Source organism: Ornithorhynchus anatinus, chromosome X1, assembly GCF_004115215.2.
Source record: "Ornithorhynchus anatinus isolate Pmale09 chromosome X1, mOrnAna1.pri.v4, whole genome shotgun sequence".
In the NCBI taxonomy this organism is placed as follows: domain Eukaryota; kingdom Metazoa; phylum Chordata; class Mammalia; order Monotremata; family Ornithorhynchidae; genus Ornithorhynchus; species Ornithorhynchus anatinus.
In genome coordinates this window covers 86,110,628-86,132,726 of record NC_041749.1, presented here as the reverse complement: position 1 = coordinate 86,132,726, position 22,099 = coordinate 86,110,628, and the positions used below count along the sequence as shown (strand labels likewise).

The window sequence follows — 22,099 nt, the reverse complement described above, 5'->3', positions numbered from 1 at the left end:
GGCATCAAATGGCAAGAGAGGATCTCGGACACTGAGGTTCTGGAACATAATAGTTTCCAACGTTGAAGCAATGCTGACCTGAACACAGCTGAGCAGGTTACCCACATGTGAAGGGAATGAGCGACAGCAGGATACCCCCAAAAAACTGCCATATGGATGGTTGAAATTGATAAAAGGCACTGGGGAAAATATTTTTTTTTGCTTTGGAGACATCTCAATTAGAACTTTTTAAAAATAATTACGAAACATTTATGCTTTGCATTTTTATATAGCTAAAATCACCTAATAACCCAGGACCTCAAATAATAGTAATTATTGTGGTATTTGTTAAGCACGTACTGTGTGCCACACACTATACCAAGCGCTGGAGCATATACCAGATTATCAGGTCGGTCACAGTTCCTGTCGCATATGGGGCTCCCAGCCTACGGGACTGTGAACATTTAGAATAGCTGTTGAAAGATATTGGAGGTAGTATATCCTAAAATATTGTTAATCTAAGCTTTCTTCCCCCTCCAGTATTTACATGAAAATCACATCCTACACCGAGATCTGAAGACTCAAAATGTCTTCCTAACAAGAACAAATATCATCAAAGTGGGAGATCTGGGAATTGCAAGAGTGTTGGAAAATCAGTATGATATGGCCAGCACTCTCATTGGTACCCCTTACTACATGAGTCCTGAATTGTTTTCAAACAGACCCTACAGCTACAAGGTAGATTTACGTCACTTGCGTCTAAATGTTTATATTTTCAGAGCCTACTTGCCTTTGAGTTGCTTGGTGGAAAAGGTATTCTGGTCGGGAAAGAATATGAAGTGTAATTAAAGATCCACTGATATTATTCTTTCTTCCACAGTCTGACGTTTGGGCTTTGGGATGCTGCGTTTACGAAATGACCACGCTGAAACATGCATTCAACGCGAAAGACATGAACTCTTTGGTTTATCGAATTATTGAAGGAAAGGTAAAAACCACCTGAATTTGTTTAGCGTTGGTAACAAGGTTTCTCTTTTCACGTCAACCCTGTGAAAAGCCACCTAGGCTGATCTATGTTGGGTGGGAAGTAAATCATAATGATGGCATCTAGTAAGCGCTTATCAGGTTATGAAATCTTATCCAGTCTCTGCCCCACAGTCTATTTTATACCCATTTTACAGATGAGGAAAGTGAGGCCCAGAGTGGGTACATGACTTGCCCAAGGTTACACAGTGGGCCAGTGGCAGGTTTCCTGACGGCCAGTCCCGTGCTGTTTCCACCAGGCTTTGCTGCCTCCCAAGAATTTCTTTTTCTTCTTCTTCTTAATAATAATAATAACAATAGTAATTGTGGTACTTGTTAAGCACTTATTGTGTGCCAAGCACTGTACTATAATTAAATCAGATAGTCTTTACTTAAAACACCTCCAAAGGTAGGGAAATGGACTGTTTAAAAAATAATCAGATTGGTAATTTTGAAGTTCAGATTCATGAGGCGGTTTAGTGAATAGCAAAACGTCTTCATAGAATCACAGGTGTGGGAAGATCTTGGTGGGATTCTCTCTACTAATTGTGAGTTTTGCAATTTGTCTTTGCCTGTCTTCCCCCATTAGATTGGAAACTCTCCAAGGACAGGGACTGCTTTCTTGTATTTCTATTGTGTCTTCTCAAGCACATAATATCTTGCTCAGGACACAATCAGGGCTCAATAATTGCTGATGGTCTAGTCTGAGAACCAATATGGTGTTCAATGAAATCTGTTTGAAATGGGTCACCCTACGAAGATGAATGTATTCTCGTTGTTAGGATACCAGAATCTCCAATAACTCTCTCCGTAACAAAATAAGAAGGTCAGGTAATGAGCTAATGGAAAAAGTGCCGGGTTGGAGTCCTGGCGCTGTCCCTGTTCTGCTGGGTGATATAAGGCAAGTCACTTGGGCTGACTTTGCCCCAGTTTTTTCCATCTGTAAAATGAGGAAAATACTACTTTGCCCCTTAGGGATTTTGTGAGGATGAGCTACATGCAACTGATATGCAAGAGCTTTGGAAAATAAGCAGCTTGGCCTAGTGGATAGCTCACGGGCCCGGGAGTCAGAAGGACCTGCGTTCTAATCCTGGCTCTGCCACTTGTCCGCTTCCCTCATCTGTTAGATGGGGATTAAGACTGTGAGCCCCATGTGGGACAGGGACTGTGTCCAACCCAATTTGCCTGTACCCTCCCTAGTGCTTAGTACAGTGCCTGCCATATAGTAAGGGCTTAAATACCACAATCATTATTATTATTATTACAAGCTGTACTGTGGCATGGGAGGCAATGAGTAAGCTCCAAGGAACTCTGGAGAGTCAGGCCACCCACCTAGGCACTCTCCAAGAACCGTGGCTCCCCAAGAGATGAAAAGGGCCAGAGAGAACACTCAGCATTCATCCAAGTCACCTCAGTCACCCAAGACAAGGCAGGCTGGCCCACTAGGATATTGGGAAAATCGAGGTGGGCTGGCATGGACCAGTGTGAGCCCCTTCTCTTTCCGAGTTGGCCACGGACACTCCTTTACTTCTATCTGCCTTGTGGGGTGACACAGTAAGCGCTCAATAAGTACCATTGATTGATTGATTGAGGGGGGAGTCAGGTAAAGCTTAGCTTACTGAAGTCACATCTCCAAGTGGCCTTCTTTGACTAAGCCCTCCTTTCCTTTTCTTCCACTCCCTTCTGCATCACCCTGACTTGCTCTTTTTATTCCTCCCCCCTCCCAGTCCCACAGCACTTATGTACATATCTGTCATTTATTTATTTATATTAATGTCTGTCTCCCCCTCACTGTGGGCAGGGAATGGGTCTGTTATATTGTACTCGTCCAAGTACTTAGTACAGTGCTCTGTACACAGTAAGTGCTCAATAAATACGACTGACTTAGCTTAAAGCCATCAGCAGGCAGGGTGGCAATATATCTGTTCTTGGAAGCAGCGTGGCTTAGTGGAAAGAGCCCGGGCTTGGGAGTTAGAGGTCTTGGGTTCTAATGCCGGCTCTGCCGCTAATCACCTGTGGGTCTTTGGGCAAGTCACTTAACTTCTCTGTGCACTTAGCTCATCTGTAAAATGGGGATGAAGACTGTGAGCCCCATGTGGGACAACCTGATTACCATGTATCTGCCCCAGCGCTTAGAACAGTGCTTGGCACATAGTAAGGACTTAAATACCATAATTATTATTATTTCAAAAGAGGTGGAAGTGACTCGGGCCCATTTGACCACCCCTTCTTTAAATGAATGTCAAAAGTCTAGACTGTAAGCTTGTCATGGGCAGGGAATGTGTCTGTTGTATTGTTATGCTATATTCTCCCAAGCACTTAGTACAGTGTTCTGCGCTCAATAAGTGCTCAATAAATATAATTGACTGAAAAGGTCTTTCATTGTACTTGGCTTTGTTTCACACTCCTCTGGCATCGTGCTTGTCCTATCCTCTCTCTCTGCAGCTGCCGCCAATTCCAAAAGATTACAGTCCCCAACTGGCAGAATTAATACGAACGATGCTGAACAAAAAACCTGAGGAAAGACCCTCGGTGAGAAGCATCCTAAGGCAACCCTACATAAAGAGCCAAATCTCTTTATTTTTGGAGGCCACAAAGGCGTAAGATATTTCTATTTATGAACAGCAGGGTGAAAGGGTTTATAGCTGCAACTAAAATGCTGCTGCTGCTATAGTTTCTCATACACTTGCAGCAAAATCATGATTGTAAACCTTCAGTATTAAACTGGACTGGAAGATGGAAATAATAAATCAGTCTGAAGTTGTTCTATTATAGTGTAACCAACTTTTTCCCACTTTGGTCTTGAGGGGCAAATGACTTTTTCATTTTTTTTTTCCATTTTTCAACTCTTCATGAAGAAAAACTTCCAAAAATTATGCCAAAAACTGTGAGAGAAATCCTAGATCTTCCGCTTCAGTAAAGGCTGATTGGAACGAGGCAAAGGACACCACTCCGAATCATTCCTCAGGGGATTCCAGAACCCATGAAGAGGTATAATCTTTTGTAAGGGGCTCAGGTTATAAAATGCATTTTGAACTGATGTAGATGTCATGGGAGAAGAATGTCATTTTACGTGAAATGGTTGCACTTTACTAAAGATTGTGCCCTAAAACACTGTAAGAATTGCTTTTGAAGATGAACTGTAGTTTTCACCGTAGAAAAATGAAACTAATTAAATCACTCTGTTTTCATGTTAGTAAAAAAAAACCCTTTAAAATGTCATATCCTTAGATTTTTAGGCCATTGTATTTGTGTAAATTAATGTTAGAGCAGTAAATGTTTGAAGACAATGTTTCGGAATTAATATTGTGTTGCACACCTAGGGTCTGAAGTTACCTACGCCATGATAAGTGAATGACAGAAATGGGTAGGAAAGAAATTGGCAGCCACTGTGACAAAGTTTTTTGAGACACCAGGGGAATTGCCCCTTAATAGAAAGGATCATCTTATTTATGATAAAATCAGTGAAAGGGGGTGTCAGTTACTTTCAATGGGCCCAGCTACCAGGCTGAGGATCAAAATTCGATTTTAAATTCATGCTATAAACATCTCTTTGAGTTTTCAATACCCAATCTAACCATTTTGCCTAGTTTGATTCCAAGGGCTGGGGGCTCATTCTGAGAAACCTTGCAAATAGGAACGAGTCCTTGGAGGTTTTTTTGCACCCCCCCCCCCCAACCCCGACCCCAACCTCCCTTCCCAAAAGGAGGCACTCGAGGATTATATCAAATTGGCACCTATCCGTATTTGCCAGGCATAACCAGATGACTTACTCCAAGAGAGTGGCTGTTAAAAGATTAGGATATAGGCTGTATTTTGTTTTTGTCACCTGGCACGTCTCAAAATGATTTTTAATCTTTTGTAGAACCAAAGAACCAAGATAGAAAAAACATTTCAATCAATTAAGGTTTGAGTGGGGAACTTGCGTGGAGTGTAAATGCTCTTAACCCAGTTGGGTATGTTTTCTTTGACCCCAGGGAGCACTTTAGATAAAAATAGATGTCAAAGTGCCTAAGAGATTGCTTCTAAAGCATTGAATTTTAAAAAATGAATGCAGGTGGAAGAAGAACATGTACTTCAGAAGAAACCAGTGGATGGTCACCCTTCAGAAAAACCTCTTGATCCTAAAAATAACACCAACAGTAACACAAACTGCCTTGGAGCTTCCTTAGCGACTATTAGCAAGGTGGATGTTGACATCCTACCAAGTGAAGGAGGGAGCTCAAAGAGTGATCATTTACTGCAGGATCACAATCCGAGACACTTGAGTATTTCCAGCGAGGTGGAAGAAGAACACGATGGCTCTCGGGTGGAGGAAGGGAGTCTCCAAGAGAATTCGAATCCCAGCTCCGAGACTGAGAACATCGCCCCGGTGAAGATTTCTGTGCCTACCCTTGATGAGGAAAGTGACGCTTGCACGCCTTTGCAGCCTATATGTAAGGAAAAGGTGAGGAAGTGGACCGGCACACAGACAGCTCTTTGTTTCAGGAAGGAGAACTGGAGTCAGTGAATTTGAAAGAGGACTTTGGGGATTTAGGGTATGTTATAACTAGAAAATTAAAATGAAGTGTTTCACCTGAAAAATGAAATGACCCAAGGCACTCAAAAGTTTGGGGATCTATTGCTTTGCTCTGTCACTGACGTGAAGTGCACTGGGAAGAAAAATAAAATTGTCATTGTTGTAATAGTAGAGCAGCATTTATTGAGCACCCAACTTTTTTATGGTATTTGATAAAGCGCCTACTATTGTGCTAAGCACTGAACTAAGCACTGGGGTAGATAGACGATAATCAGGTTGGACACGCTCCCTGTCCCATATGGGGATCACAGTCTAAGTAGGAGGGAGTAGAGTTTAGTCTCCATTTTACAGATGAGGAAACTGAGGCACAGATAAGTTAAATGACTAGCCCAAGGTCTCACAGCTGGTAAGTGGCAGAGCCAGGATTTGGTGGTGTACACTGTACCAGGCATTCGGGAAGTACAGAATAACAAAGGAGGTACATTCTCTGACCACGAGAAACTCACGGAAAAATTGATATCATTGCTGATCCTGGTCCATAACTTGTCCTCAGTCTTCACACCTCTCTTCCTTTTTCCCAAGGGCAGAAGGGGACATTTTGCCAGCAGGATAAGTTGCAATGTCTTAACTTTTGACTTGGGAGAAGTCTCCAAAAGATTTACGGTAGTTGTGAAGGGAGAGTGGGGAAAAGAGAAAGGTTAAAAAAAAAAAAGTAAGTCTTTAGGGAGTCAAATTATTTTATGTCTGAATGTGCCTTCACTCTTGAATGGTCTGTTTCTTAACAAATAGAGAAGCAGCATGACTTAGTGGGAAGAGCATGGGCCTGGGAATCAACTCTGCCACTTGTCTGCTGTGTGAACTTGGACAAATCACTTAACTTCTCTGGGCCTCAGTTTCATCATCTGTAAAATGGGATTAAATCGTACTCCCTCCTACTTAGACTGTGAGCCCCGTGTGGGACAGGGGCTGTGTCCTAACCAATTGTATATATTCCACTGCTTAGTACAGTGCCTGGCACACTGTAAGTGCCATTAAATATAAAATGATAATGATAATAATAAAATGAACAAGCCTGTAAAATATTTTTCATTTTAGCATGACCAATCCGGCAAAAAATCAGCAGGAAAACAGGAAAAAGTTAGCTCCTTGTTACAGCCCTGGAGCTCTGTGTCTGAACCTTCCCTGGCCCGCCAGCGGAGGCAAAAAGAAAGAGAACAGTCTGAAGAGCTTATGGAACATAGACAGGTGAGCAGAAATAGTGGCATAATATATTTGTTCCATAGTAGCCTTCTCATGTTGATTTTTTTTCTGAAGTGAATTGTTTCGTAAGTGTGAAAGGGCTTGGTGAATTGGTTTGGACAGATAACTCTCAAATATAAGTGGAATCTGGCTTCCTGAGTGGGCTTCTTTATGCCTTTCCTTCTACTGCTAAAAAAAAAAAAAAAAAGGAACCAGTGTTTTGGAGAGTAAATCACTTTAGTGGGAAGACGGCTGGAGGTACACAATGGAAAGGGATGTGTGGGAAACTGATTATGTCTTCTAATATTCTTCAAAGTTCAGCGCTGTTCCTCCTAGACCTCTGCCGTCTCTGCCTCCCCCCATTGTGAGTAAAACGAATGTCAAGTCGCCGCTCAGAGATGCAAAAACGCACGACACGGAGGCCACGGGATCTGGAAACAAAGAGGTAGCATCGTCAAAGCTTGGTATCTGGCACCACGTAGTTTGAGATCTCTTTTTGTCGAGCCGAGGTATAATTCTGGATTTCAGGAACTGTCACCAGAGCTCTGTGGTTAATAGAATGATCTCCAGGTGTCTTGATTCTCTGAAGGCAGCCTTGGCAGATTGGAGGTAGGGAAACTTAGGAAGGAGGATGGTTGAGTGGGACAACTTTACCAGATGAGGAAGCCAGCTGCTTCAGTTAGCGTCTCCATTAAGAAAGCAGACCCCGTGGATTTTTAATATGACAGAAACTCTATGTGCCGGTGTAGGTGCTGGGAACTAATAGCTTGAGCATTTGAATGGTATTTTCAACGGGACTTGTTTCAGTAAGTTTGCTCCTTAAAGGCAGGGGCCAGGATTCTTTAAGTGCTTGAGTACAGTACCAGTGTTCAATAACACCAGAGCAATGGAATGAAAGTGATTTTTTACTTTGCTATACAAGGATCGACCACTATCCGCAAGGGAAAGGAGAAGACTAAAGCAATCCCAGGAAGAGCTGCTTCCCTCTGGTAATGTTTTCTTAATTCTCGGCTACGTTGGTGGGCTCTTTTTATCAGCGTGGTTTAGTGGAAAGAGTACAGGGACTGGGAGTCCCCACCTCTGACCTACTGCATGACCTTGGGAGAGTCACTTAACCTCTTTGGGCCTCAATCTCCCCTTCTACAATATGGAGACAAGATAGATTCTGAGCCCCTTGTGGGACAGGTACCGTGTCCGATCACATAGCCTTATATTTAGAGCCTAGTTCTCAGCACCTAGTAAGTGTTTATTTATTAGATTGTTCTTTATCTGAAGACTGAAAGAACTCACCAAAAGGAAGTGGTAGTGTGTGATGGTTCTACTGGTGAGAAGGAACCGTATTTTAGAGGGGCAGGCAGTCTTTCAGGCCCTAAAAGTCCATTTAGAAAATTGACCCTACAGTGAACTGGCTAAAAACCCCCACATAGTAAAGTTTTAGCATCTTCTACCCAGGATGTGCTGTTAGTCCCACAAACAGAATGGTAATATTATTATAAGAATAAGTGGTATTTAAGGGCTTACTACGTGCTGCAGTAAGCATCGGGGTAGATACCAGATAATTTGGTCAGACACTGGCCTGCCCCTCTAAGGGAGAGGGAAAATAGGTATTCAATCCCCATTTTACGGATGAGGAAACTGAGACCTGGAGAAATTAAGTGGCTTGTCCAAAGTGTCACAGCAGACAATTGGCAGAACTAGGATTAGAGCCAAATCCTCCAATTCCCGGGCCTGTGCTCTTTCCACTAGGCATGCTGGTACCCTAACTAATAATATTCTGACTAAGAATGAGTACTGAAGTTATTACCAGTCACTCCAGAAACGAAGAACCTATGTGTATTTCTAATCACTGCCATATCTTGGCTTCCCAAGCAATCTCTGCTCAGATGGAGACATGGCAAGCTAGAGGAGAGGCAGTCCACAACTGAAGGGGGTTAGCCTAATGCCTGCCTCCACTGCCTGGTTACGGCCTCCACTGTTTAACTGTGGTCCATCTCCTCCACAACCGTATAAAAGAGTCTCCAAGCTCGGATTTGCACCCAACACAAAGCTTTTGCTGTTGCAGCTTTTTTAGACCCTACAGTGAGAAGAGCATCTCAGAGTGCAGCGGAAGGAACGAAGTTGCAGGCAACCAACCACCCCGGGACTGCCAGACAGTCTTCTCCAGACTCTGGCCTGACTCAGGTAATCCAGATCGGAACTTCTGAAATGTTCAAATCCAGAGATGTAGGAAGCCCTGCCTTGTTTGGAACAAGTGGAGTCTACCGCATTAATTATCCTGCTTCACAAATATTTTTTTTTTTACCAGACGAGCTGTAATCAGAAGATGTTTGGTAGAGCAGGGAATAGGTGGGCAAAGAATGCCTCAGGAGTTGGGGCTGACATTTTTGTGCACTTAATGCAAAGCATTCTGGTCGTAGCGACAGCTTACATCATTTGGAAAAGGTGCTATGTTTGGGACAGAATAGGAGTGGAGCGCAGTTGCTAGGTCAGAGAGGGTGGCGTTTGTTGGTTTGCAGCAACAGTTAATGTCTGCATAGACGATATATCAGGTTGTCAGATATATTTGGAAATTGGTTTATGAAACTAGATGAATCATCAAATCTATCACTATATATATATGTGTATATATATGTCATGTGCATATATATGAGAGAGTACATGCCATATATCATATTATCAAATAATAATAATTGTGGTAATTATGTGCCAAGCAGTGTTCTAAGCCCTGGGGTCACACAAGATATCACACAAGATAATCGGGTCTCACACAGTCCCTGTCCCACATGGGCCCTATACTCTTAGTTGGAGGGAGAAAAGGTATTTTGCAGATGTGGCAACTGAGGCACAGAGAAGTTAAGTGACTTGCCAATGTCATGCAGCAGGCAAGTGCCGGGTCTGTGCTTTTTTCACTAGGCTACTCTTCTTCCTATATATGCACTGTGTGTGTGTGTGTACATAAACGTATATATCTCAATTTATTTATGTGTATAAATCGAGATATATACACATATGTATTGCTGATGACTCAGACACACACACACGTACATATCTACTCAGTTCTCAGTACAGATTTTGGATAGAACATTGTTGAATAAATAGGAGATGCTCTTCTGATGTGTCCATCTGGGAAGAATATAATGGGCTATCAGAAGAAAAAGTTCTGTTTTGGCTTTTATCTGTACATGAAAAGTCAACTGACAGCTCAACAAGAAGCATATATTGTTTTTTATAATTTCTCATGTTCTTTAAACTATTGTACATTCATCAGTTTGTGTGCCGGACTTCCCCATTAGATTGTGACTAGAGGACAGTGTTGTGTCCGACTCTTATATGGAGAAGCAGCGTGACTCAGTGGAAAGAGCACGGGCTTTGGAGTCGGAGGTCATGAGTTCGAATCCCAGCTCTGCCACTTGTCAGCTGTGTGACTGTGGGCAAGTCACTTAACTTCTCTGTGCCTCAGTTCCCTCATCTGTAAAATGGGGATGAAGACTGTGAGCCCCACGTGGGACAACCTGATTCCCCTGTGTCTACCCCAGCGCTTAGAACAGTGCTCTGCACATAGTAAGCGCTTAACAAATACCAACATCATTATTATTATTATTATTACCCTAAAAGCCTAGTATAGTGCTGTACACACATATCTACGTACCCACACAAATGCTAATCTAGTTTAGCAGGCTAGTGTCCAAATCATAAAAGACACATCTTTAGGCTACTCAACTCCTTAATCACTATGCTCAAATCATCTCTCTTCCCTCTTCCCACTAGGTTGTAAGCTCCTCAACAATAAATGCTAGTAGTAATAGTAATTATTGTATTTAAGTGCTTACTATGTGCCAAGCACTGCACTAAACACTCCCGGGTTAGCTAGAAGATACTCAGGTCCCACTTGGGGCTCACAGTCTAAGTACGAGGGGGAACAGGTATTGAATCCCCATTTTGCAGATGAGGAGACTGAGGTACAGAGAAGTGAAATGACTTGCCCGAGGTCTCACAGCAGTCAAGTGGCAGAGCCAAGATTAGAGCCCGAGGCTTGTGACTCCCAGGCCCGGCTCTTTCCACTAGGCCACACTGTTTCCCAGCCTTGTGCGCAGGATCGGGTCAACCAACTCTATTGTGTTGTACTCTGCAAGCGCTTAGTACAGTGCTCTGCACAATGTAAGGGTTCGATAAATACCATTAATTGATGTAATCTGGAAAGAGCCTGTAACTCAGCAATCCCAGAGCCATTATGAAAACTCCACATGCTGCTCCCTTGGCTTTACCCAAAACTTCGGTGACCAAGACTTTGTTTTTGGCAATTCTAATCTGGTACCTCTTGTGAAAGGCAGTTCTTCATCTCTAAAGCTATTTTGTAAATTGGAGCTAGAGGTACCGTTAGGTAGCTCTAATGTGTTATTCTGTCTTCCGGATTCATATGGGGAATTTTGTTTGTCCTAACCATAATAGGAAAAAGTTACAGTCCAGGATCCTTCTGATGATGAGTTGAGTTCTACAAGTTCAACAGATAAATCAGATATAGACTCCAGTGAAAGGTAAGCGTTTGGTTTTTTTTTGATCTATCGTCAATGATTGAGTGCTTTGAAGCCAATGGTGAGGAGTTTCCGTTTGATGCGGAGCAGTGTACTAAACAGTGTACTACACCCTGGGGTAGATACAAGATAATCTTGTTCTACTTATTCTTGATTCTACTTATTGCTATTGTTCTTGTCTGTCTGTCTCCCCCAATTAGACTGTAAGCCCGTCAAAGGGCAGGGACTGTCACTATCTGTTACCGATTTGTATATTCCAAGTGCTTAGTACAGTGCTCTGCACATAGTAAGCGCTCAATAAATACAATTGAATGAATGAATGAATAATCTGGTTGGTCGCCACAGTCCCTGTCCCACATGGGCCTCACACTCCAAGTTGAGGGGAAAAGGGTATTGAATCCCCATTTTGCAGTCCTGGAAACTAAGGCACAGAGCAGTTAAGTGATTGCCCGAGGCCACGCAGCAGGCAAATGCAGGCTCTGCGACAAGCTAATTGTCTCAAGTTTTCTTGATTTCTTCCTAGGTACCAGAACTGGGAAAGTACAGCACAACAATCAGCAGACACATTCTCTGCCCACAGCGAGCTTACATAAACACCTCCTTTTTTTCCCCTCGACTTTTCGGGTACTCAACTGCTGTGTGACCTTGGGCAAGTTGAGGAGCAGCATGGCCTAGTGGATAGAGCACAAGCCTGGGAGTCAGAGGCCTTGGGTTCTAATCTTGGCTCTGCCACTTGTCTGCTGTGAGATCTTGGGCAAGTCACTTCACTTCTCTGTTCCTCAGTTCCCTCATCTGCAAAAAGACTCTGAGACCCATGTGGGACAAGGACTGTGTCCCACCTGATCATCTTGTATCTATCCCAGTGCTTAGTACAGTGCCTGGCACATAGTAAGTGCTTAACAAATACTTTTTTTAAAAAAAAAAAGTAGGCAGAGAATCGGTGTTTGTTTTGGAAGAAACATTTTTCCCCCATTTTAAAATTTTCTATCACCTTGATGGTGACATTTCTTTTTACCTACTGGAAGTCAAAGCTTCACAAAGCACAGTATTTCAATTCTTGTCCTCTTTATCTCTCTCCAGTACCTTTGCCAGAAACCGGTCCCCTCAGAGGACCCTGAAGTATTCTTTTACCATTCAAATGGTGGACATATTCCAGCTACCACCTCTTTAAGAAAAGCCTGCCTGGTCTTCCACCATAGAGCTGGTGAAATTGAACTCTTTGATGAAAGACTGGAAAGGCATCGTTAGCATTTCCCCATAATAAGCCTGCAAATCATAACATGGAGTATTGGCCCTGTGGCTTGTTGATTTCTTTTAAAGAAACAATGACTGCGATAAGGTGTGTCAAACCAATGAGAGGAATGTTGCAGGCAGGTTGGTGTTTCATCCCAGCTGGATAAATCTGGCCTGGCTCCATTGACCTAGATGGTGAAAGAAATCAGGGCAGGATTAATCCATGAGCCAGAAAGGATTTCACCAGAAATTGAAATCTACTCCTTCCTAGAGCTGATCCTCTCCTTCCTGGAGTACTGAAATTCACTGCCATCAACTGCAGCATTGCTGTGACACTGCGATGCTTTGTGAAGGCACATCTCCTCCAAGAGGCCTTCCCTGACTAAGCCCTCCTTTCCTCTTCTCCCTCTCCCTTCTGGGTTGCCCTGACTTGCTCCCTTGATTCATTCCCCGCTCCCAGCCCCACAGCACTTATGTATATATCTGTAATTTATTTATATTAATGTCTGTCTCTCCCTCTAGACTGTAAGCTCATTGTAGGCAGGGAATGTGTTTGTTGTTAGATTGTACTCTCCCAAGCGCTCAGTACAGTGCCCTGCACACAGTAAGCGCTCAATGCATACGATTGAGTGAACGAGTGAACTGGTTAAAATCCAAGTGAGGTAACCGCTATATTTAAAAAAGAAAAAAAGCAGCTTTCTGGAAAACGGACCTAACGAAGTCTTCTGGGGAATTCACCAAAGAGTATATCGGTCACACTTTCATAGACATTCTAATGACTGCAAATTGAATAACCAAACGAGCCTACAGTTTGGTGTTTTTCCCTTTTCCAGGAGAGGCCATACCAGTGAAATGAATGATTTGGTACAGTTGATGACTCAGACATTAAAAATGGATTCTAAAGAGAGCCGAGAGATTCCTCCAATACCCAATCCCACATCAGAGTTCAAGCTTCATAAAAAATATAGAGATACTCTGATTCTTCATGGAAAAGTCACGGAGGATTCAGAGGAACTCAAGTTCAAGCACCTTTCTCCAGGTCAGCCAAATGGAAGGTGTATGCCTGTGAGAGGAAAGAATTTGTGTAAGAACCGAATAGATAAGCGTTTTCACTTAACTAAATTGCTAATCGCTATTTTTTTAAGATATGTCCTTAATATCTTTCCAGTTACTTGCTGAGTTTGGGATTGTGTCTTCTGCGGATAACAATACCCTCAAAACTTCTGCAATCCTGGTGAAACTGGCTATTTTTGTTGGCAGTAGTATGTTCTGTGGTTTTTCTTCAGGTTTTCCTCTGGGAGCCATTAGACTCTTGTCTGTTCAAGAAGAAGTTTTTCAATTATTTAGGAGCTATTATCCAGATTGGCAGTTATCCCGATCAGTTGAGTTTTGGCCTGGAACTCCCTTTCTGTCATATCTGACAGACTACCACTCTTCCCATCTTCAAACCCAGCTAAATTCATATCTCCTCCAAGAGGCCTTCCCTAAGCCCTCACTTCCTATTTATCCTCTCTTCTGCACTGTCTATAGACTTGGATCTGTACCCCTTTAAACACTTTGATATTCACCCCACTTAGATACATACCCGTTTATAATTGATTTAACGTTTGTCTCCCACTCTAGTCTGTAAGCTTCTTGTGGGCAGGGATTGTGTCTACCTACTCTATCGTACTCTCCCAAGCACTTAGTACAGTGCTCTGCACTCAGTAAATGCTCAACAAATACCGTTGTTTGATTGTCTTCCTGCTCCCTGCAATTTGGCCTTGGCCCTAGGTGGAGAGGAAGGGGAGAGAGAGTAATAATAATAATGTTGGTATTTGTTAAGCTCTTACTATGTGCTGAGCACTGTTCTAAGCGCTGGGGGAGATACAGGGTAATCAGTTGTCCCACATGAGGCTCACAGTTAATCCCCATTTTACAGATGAGGTAACTGAGGCACAGGGAAGTTAAGTGACTTGCCCACAGTCACACAGAGAGTAGGAAGGAGAAGAGAAGCTCAAATTAATTGATTTTGCTGCATACAAGCTCTGGGGAGGGTGGTTAAAAGTAATGACTCAGATGAAATTCCTTGATTAGCAGTGGTCTCTCTGGCGACCAACAACATTGATGATCGAGCGTTGGTTGTGTTAGGCACTTTTTAGGTATTTGGGCAGGGAAGGAGGAGGCGAACAGCATAGTTGAAAATAGTGGCGGTAACAGTAGAGCGTCGTACTAAGCACTGGGAAGGAGGGGACTAGACATGGCCTCTGGCCCTGAGAGGGCTCACAATCTAAAAATATAAGAGGGGTGAGGAGACTGACAACAGACACACAAGGAGAGATGGAAAAAAACACTAAGACAATGTAAAGACACCATCGAGTACACAAAATAAAACCCCAAATCTGTAGGGTACCGTGACTGGAGGCACAGAATTTCAAGCTCTCCTTAGACTTAGAGTCCAAACGTCACAGCCACGGTGGCCACTACAGCGGCAGCTGCCTCTCTTTTCCCGAGGTTTTGAGGCGGTGACAGGCTGAGGCTGCTTTTCTCTGTCCCGACAGGGTGGTGTCAAGAACCCCCAGTGGTTGCCCATCTATCCCCGCATCAAACAGAAAATCCTTACCACTGGCTTTAAAGCACTCAGTCAGCTCGCCCTATCTCACCTCACCGACCTCCTACTATAGCCCCACCTGCACACTTCACTCCCCTAGCACGAGCTTGCTCACGGCGCCCAGATCTCATCTATCTCACTGTTGACTCCTTTCCCATATTCTCCCTCTAGTCTGGAACTTCCTCCCCCTCTGGATACGTCAGTTTACCACTCTCCCCGCCTTCAAAACCTGCCCCCATTAAGCCCTTTTCCCCCCGGCTCCCTCTCCCTTCTGTGTCGTCTCTGCTCTCGGATCTGTGACCTTTGGACATTGATATCCGCCTCATGGCACTTATGTAAATACCTATGAATTCCATGTTATAAATGATTTATTTATATTAATGCCTGCCTCTCCCTCTAGACTATAAGCTCATTGTGGGCAGGGAACGTCTGCCAACTCCTGTTGTACTGTACTCTCCTAAGCGCTTAGTTCAGTGCCTTGCACATGATGATGATGATAAAAAGCAGGTTGGTTCTTCAGTGAGGCAGAGGAGAGCCGGTGCAGGTTCTCGGAAGGTGGTGTGGCAGTCCGGGAGGGGACTGTCAAGGGGCTATCGAGCAAAAACTCCTCACTATTGGCTTCAGAGCTCCCCATCATCTTTCCCCCTCCTACCTCACCTTCCTTCTCGCCTTCTACAGCCCAGCCCGCACACTCCGCTCCTCTGCTGCTAACCTCGTTGTCGCCTGTCCCGCTGTCGACCCCTTGACCCACATCCTACCTCTGGCCTGGAATGCCCTCCCTCTTCAAATCCGCCAAACTAGCACACTTCCCCCCTTCCAAGCCCTACTGAAGGTTCACCTCCTCCAGGAGGCCTTCCCAGACTAAGCCCCTCTTTTCCTCTGCTCCTCCTCCCCTTCCCAATCGCTCAGACTCACTCCCTCTGCTCTACCCCCCTTCCCGGCCCCACAGCCCTTGTGTATATATGTACATATTTATTATTCTATATTAATGATGTGTATATATATCTATAATTCTATTTATTTCTATTGATGCTATTGATGCCTTTTTACTTGTTTTGATGTCTGTCTCCCCCCTTCTAGACTGTGAGTCCGTTGTTGGGCAGGGATTGTCTCTCTTTGTTGCTGAATTATACTTTCCCGAGTGCTCTGCACACAGTAAATAAATACAATCGAGTGAATGACTCTGAAGATCCCGGACATTACGGTGGGAAGACGGCAGGTTCCCAGAGGATTTGCTCGGCCGTCTGGTAGGGAGAGAGGGAAGCGGGATGTGCCGCAGCGGCTTTTCTCCCCGCGGCCCAGTGTGCCCGGGGCATGTCAGAAGCAGGGCCTTGGGAGTCCCGGTGGGAAAGCAGCCGAGTCTCTGAGGATTTGTTCAGCCCTCTGGACGAGAGACAGGATGGACGAGGACTTTTCTCATTTGAATCTAGCCCCAATGTGGGTTCTTCGAATGTTGTCATCGGGAGCCAGCCTGAAATCGTTAGCTTAACCTCTGTCATGTAAATGGAAAATGTCAGCAGACAGAAGAAATGTATTCTCTCGTCTCTGTGGCGTGTTGTGTGGTAAGGGACTGTTTGGTCATTCTGCTTGTCATCTTTCCTTTTCAGCTATCGTGCCTGGCTCAGAAAAGATCAGGAGAATGGTTGAAGTTCTAAGGGCGGATGTAGTTCAAGGACTGGGAGTGAAGCTTTTAGAGAAAGTGTATGATCTTATGGAGGAAGATGATGAACTGAAGAGGGAGGCAAGTGTCTCTGTGGCCTGGCTGGTTTGGTTTCAATTCTCTCAGGAGGAGAGGAATATTTTGCAGATGCATGCTTTCCTGGAAATTGAATTTGGTGCGGGAGGTCTTGACACTTCAGAACTTTCTTTTTTAAAAATGCATGATCTTGAAACGCTATACCAGAGTCAGGAAAAAAGCAGAATGAACTACCTTTTGAAAAGTTAGCCCTTAATACCTGAACAAGTATTTTTTTTTTCACACCAAGGGCTTCAGCACTACCCCAAGAAGTTATGCAGGCAGAAATAATCAGCAGGCTCAAGCTGGGGAGTTTGGGTAAAATCTTGGGCGAGCGATCCGTAAAGGATCGCCAAAGGGAAAGTTAAGTCTATAGAGGGGAAACGTTAGAAGGCGAGGTGGTATATCCCTAAACACTCGGATAGGTGTTAAGGAAAGCCACCATCACACAGTTGCTCAGCGCATCCTTTTGCCCCTGCCTGAGACAGAATATGGGACTGAATGAGCCATGGGTCTGGCTCAGTCATGGAATGCCTTATGTTCTATTGGAAGTGCTTCCTGGAATATTTGGATTTGAACAGTGAGACAGTATTGAAGAGGTCCAGCCCAACTCCTGGTTTGCGTAATGTGGAACAAATCGCTTAATGTGGCTATGTCTCAGTTTTCCCCAGCTAGAAAATGGGAATAACAACAGCTGCCTCTTATTCTGTGAATGGCCAGGGCACGTAATAATATAATGGGAGGGAAAGTGCCCTGCGCGCTTCAGATTTTGAAACTTTTCAGAAATCAGCTATGCAAGCGGCCATTGGCCTATACCAAATAATGAAAAGTGCCTAGTCTTTGTCACTGATTCCATTTTAGATAAAGGCAGTCTAGTAGGCTTTTCCTCTGGCTCCTTGGGAGCGTGCATAAATGTTCCCAGCCTCTGGTGAGGGCAGAACCGAAGAAAGGGGTTGAAATGTGGCTGGGTTGCATCCTCATTGGACTAGCCTAGGTGGGCTTCTGAGCAGTGGAAATTATCCTGCAAGGAACCTGGCAGGTACAGGTTTATCTCGGGATAATTGCATTGGATAGCAGGTAGAGATCAACCAATCTCCCCGCAAGTCCATGGCAGTTTAGCCGCAACACTGGTTGGCTAAGGTCAGTCGGATTTTTTTGATTTAAAGGAGTCTCTTCCACACTAATTTTCATACCGCTCTCCCAAATAGGTGTGTTTACGGGAGCACATGGGTGAGAAGTACACAAACTACTGCATGAAGGCTCGTCAGCTGAAATTTTTTGAAGAAAATGTGAATTTTTGAGTTCTTAATTTGCTGCCAGGAGGGAAGACTTGTTTTGAAAAGTGTTTTCATCAAAAGGACTATCTTCATCTGAACAAACCAACTTAGAATGGTGGTTTGTAGGGGTGTCTTCCCAGAAAGCATATTAGGTGTGTGTGCCTGAGGAAAAGACTCGGTTTTTGTTTTTTTAAACACTAAGATGTGAACCCCAAACATGAAGTGTTTGCTGTTAGACTTCTTCTTTTAAAATTAAATTTATTTGACCACCTCATTTTAAATGCCTACTTTCTGTTTCAGTTGTCTCTAAATAGCACTAGTTTTAATTTCAGAGTACGATAAAACAGTACAAAGAGACTAGGTGGTAAATTATTTGGTCTCAAGGGTCGTGATGTGAGAAATTGCAAGAACAAGTGTCTGGTCTTAATGTACCTGATGATGGAGCAAGGCATTGGTAGCAAACACAGAATGGGAATTGATGAATTGAAGAAAGATCGGAATTTGACCCTGATCATCATCATTGGTATCAAAAATGGTGTTTTTTTGTAACACAGTTCCTGTAGTCACAGAAATTCATTTTTTTAACCTGAAAAATGACCTCATCTGGTTTGAAATTCATTATACCATTTACAATATACCTGACGCCTTTTATTTAGTTTATTTTCCAACAAAAAAGGCTCGTTTTCCAACAAAAGAAATCTGAAAACATATTCCTTTTGGAATGGATAATATATATACTGAGTCCAGGTGCTTTTGCCTAAATTGGATATACTTAATGTTTGCTCTTTGAGAAATAGAATCCAGCCAACACTTTTATTGTAGCTTGATTATGGCATTTGTGGTCTGTAGATGTTCTTACGGTATATTAGAGATCTTTTAGTCATTGTTTTTCTAAAGAGTAATCGCCATCAAAAAGATGGTTTGTGTTTTGTAAAATAAATCTTGAGTCAATTTGCGATGTTCTATTCAGAAAATGTACTTTGCCATTGCGAAATTGGATAGCGAAACATTTTCCTGTTTCTCAAAGTGAATCGACCGAGTTCCTTTTGAACATGGAACAATATAGGACTAGTGAAGAGAGAAGCAGCATGGCTCAGTGGAAAGAGCCCGGGCTTAGGAGTCAGAGGTCATGGGTTCTAATCCCGGCTCCGCCGCTTGCCAGCTGTGTGACTTTGGGCAAGTCACTTTACTTCTCTGTGCCTCAGTTCCCTCATCTGTAAAATGGGGATGAAAACTGTGAGCCCCACGTGGGATAACCTGATCACCTTGTATCTCCCCAGCACTTAGAAGAGTGCTTTGCACATAGTAAGCTCTTAACAAATACCAACATCATTATTATTATTATACTCCTTCCGCTGAAGCCTTTCGATACAGTGGTGACCCCGGTGCATTCCCGGAACCTGCAGGTTTGTGATCTTGTTGATTCCACTTTAGAGTTGCTGAGGTGACTTTTCTTTTAGGGACTTAATCAAATGGTATCTGACCATTGGCTCGCCTGGTTGTATCTGTTCTGTAATAATGACGATGAAATTTCTTAAGCGCTTACTACATGCCAGCACTGTTCTAAGCACCGGGGTAGATACAAGGTAAGGGGGTTGTCCCACTTGGGGCTCACGGTCTTAATCCCCATTTTACAGATGAGGAAACTGAGGTGCGGAGAAGTGGCTTGCCCAAGGTCACACAGACAAGTGGAAGAGGTGGGATTAGAACCCAAGTCCTCTGACTCCCATGCCCGTGCTCTTTCCACTAAGCCACACTGCTTCTCTACTCCGTCCAAATATTCAGAGGAGGCGGGGCAAATATTCAGGACCATTAGCTTGTTGTGGGCAGATAACATGTCTGCTAACTCTCTTGTACTCCCCCAGGTGCTTAGTACAATGCTCTGCACCTAGTAAGCGCTCAATAAATACTGCTCAATAAATACCACTGATCGATTCGGGATGCCAGACGAGGCGCCAGTAGTCATCAAGGGGACAGGGCTTTTATTTCCCACTATATGCCCTCACCCAGCCTCTCTCTTATTCTGTCCGTCTCCTGTTGATCACCAAATGGGCTCCCAAGACGCAGAGAGGGTAGGTCGGTCTCCTAGACTATTCAACCGCTGGTGTCTGGGTTTGAAACAAACCCCGCCAAGTTAGCAGTGACTCGATTATAATTGCAAAGTGGGAAGCTCGCTCTAAAGTCTGGAAAGAGATTCTAGAATAAGAGGATTCGCGGTTTGGGAGCGACTATTGCTTCTGTTGCACTTAGATTCCTCCTTTTAAATTTACCTTCTAACATCACACCCTCACTCCCATCCCCTTCAGTTTTGCCTCATCTCCCTACCTCCGATTCTCTTCAACTCCTCTCCTTCCCGCCCCCATCTCTGCCCCCTACGACCTATCTCTCCCATCGTCCTGTCCCCACTGTCCCTGCCAAGTTGCCAAGAAGAAAGCTGCACCTGGGCAATATGGAGAAGAGTCCATGCAGCCACGGTACCAGTTTGGCAGCAGCTCAGGGCTTCAGCCCCTCGTCTGCCAAGGAGGCCGAACTACCAGAGAAGAGAAGCTCTGGTAGAGCTTCTAGAGAAGTAGAACTAGAGAAGCAGCGTGGCTCAGTGGAAAGAGCCCGGGCTTGGGAGTCAGAGGTCATGGGTTCAAATCCCTGCTCTGCCACTTGTCAGCTGTGTGACTGTGGGCAAGTCACTTCACTTCTCTGTGCCTCAGTTCCCTCATCTGGAAAATGGGGATGAAGACTGTGAGCCTCACGTGGGACAACCTGATGACCCTGTATCTACCCCAGCGCTTAGAACAGTGCTCTGCACACAGTAAGCGCTTAACAAATACCGACATTATTATTATTACCACGCTTTAGAGGAACCACTCTGAGCCAGAGGGACTGTGGGCACTGTGCCCAGGTGAACTCACAAGAGTCAGCCCTGGGCTTCAACAGTAGGAGGCAGGTGGACTGTGGCAAAAAAAAAAAAAAAAAATCCCAGATTTGGGAAGGGGGCAAGGTTTGAATGGGGGAGACCAAGGTGACCAGTGACGTGATCACTCAGTCGTATTTATTGAGCGCTTACTGTGTGCAGAGTACTGTGCTAAACACTTGGGAGAGTACAATAAACAGTCACATTCCCTGCCCACAACTAATTTACAGTCTAGATGCGGGGCAGACAGACATCAATACAGATGAATAAAATGACAGATACGTACCCAAGTGCCGTGGGGCCGGGGAAGAGCAAAGGGAGTAAGTCAAGGCGACGCGGAAGGGAGTGGGAGATGAGGAAAAGTGGGCGTTAGGTTACTGTAATAGATTGTGAGCCCCTGAGGGACAAGGATCATGTCTAAGTCCCACCTCTGTATTCCTTCCCAGAACTCAAGACACAGTAAATAATAAATATTATTACTACTTCTGCTGCTGGTGGACTAAGCTGAACCACCAGGCAAATACCCAGATTCCAAATGACTTAGTTCAGCGCTGTCGGGAAACCAAACAACTTCATTCACCCGAAGTCTGTGAAACAAAATTCTTTTCCACTTTCAGAATGTGCTTTTTAAAAAGGCTCCCGCTGTTAGCTCAAAACCAGAATCCCAGAATATACCGTGGGCAATGAGAACAGAAGGGACCCCTTTGGATTTCACTTTGAGAAAGGAGTGTGCAGATAAGTTTTAAGATTTTTGCTAAGGTGTAACACATTGGTTGTATTTTTCCAACCATGAGCTCAGCATTAGAACTTGCTTTTGAATCTCTTGATTTTGTTTCTCCCCTCACTTATTCCTGGTTACACTCTGCCCTCCATCCCATCTATCTACAGCCCTCTTCTTTTTCTCTTCTGCAGTGAGAATAAATGAGAACTTGATAGATTGCTGGCTTCCCCTCAGGGGTGGGCTATAGCATCTATTGGCAAATAGTACTATAGTACCTTGGTGAACTAAAAAAAAAATGTATATTCCCCCTGCTAAGGGCTCAAAGTAACTTTTGCACGTTTCT

At 44.0% G+C, this 22,099-nt stretch overlaps 1 protein-coding gene across 5 annotated transcripts in view; it reads left to right on the top strand.

Annotated features, from left to right (window-relative positions):
• Positions 1-18,401, top strand: part of NEK4 (NIMA related kinase 4) — a 29,386-nt gene extending 10,985 nt beyond the window's left edge. For 2 of the 5 annotated variants that reach the window (XM_029050682.1, XM_029050681.2), the window contains exons 3-15: positions 520-717; positions 860-967; positions 3,448-3,602; positions 3,861-3,993; positions 5,060-5,449; positions 6,617-6,766; positions 7,077-7,205; positions 7,683-7,749; positions 8,823-8,941; positions 11,210-11,295; positions 13,359-13,609; positions 16,723-16,856; positions 18,059-18,401. In XM_029050682.1, coding sequence (XP_028906515.1) covers positions 520-717; positions 860-967; positions 3,448-3,602; positions 3,861-3,993; positions 5,060-5,449; positions 6,617-6,766; positions 7,077-7,205; positions 7,683-7,749; positions 8,823-8,941; positions 11,210-11,295; positions 13,359-13,609; positions 16,723-16,856; positions 18,059-18,151 — 2,013 coding nt within the window. In that variant the 3' untranslated portion in view covers positions 18,152-18,401. The remainder of the gene's footprint in view (positions 1-519; positions 718-859; positions 968-3,447; positions 3,603-3,860; positions 3,994-5,059; positions 5,450-6,616; positions 6,767-7,076; positions 7,206-7,682; positions 7,750-8,822; positions 8,942-11,209; positions 11,296-13,358; positions 13,610-16,722; positions 16,857-18,058) is intronic. The other 3 variants (XM_029050684.2, XM_029050683.2, XM_029050685.2) reach the window with 3 other exon arrangements.
• Positions 18,402-22,099: the final 3,698 nt, after the last annotated feature.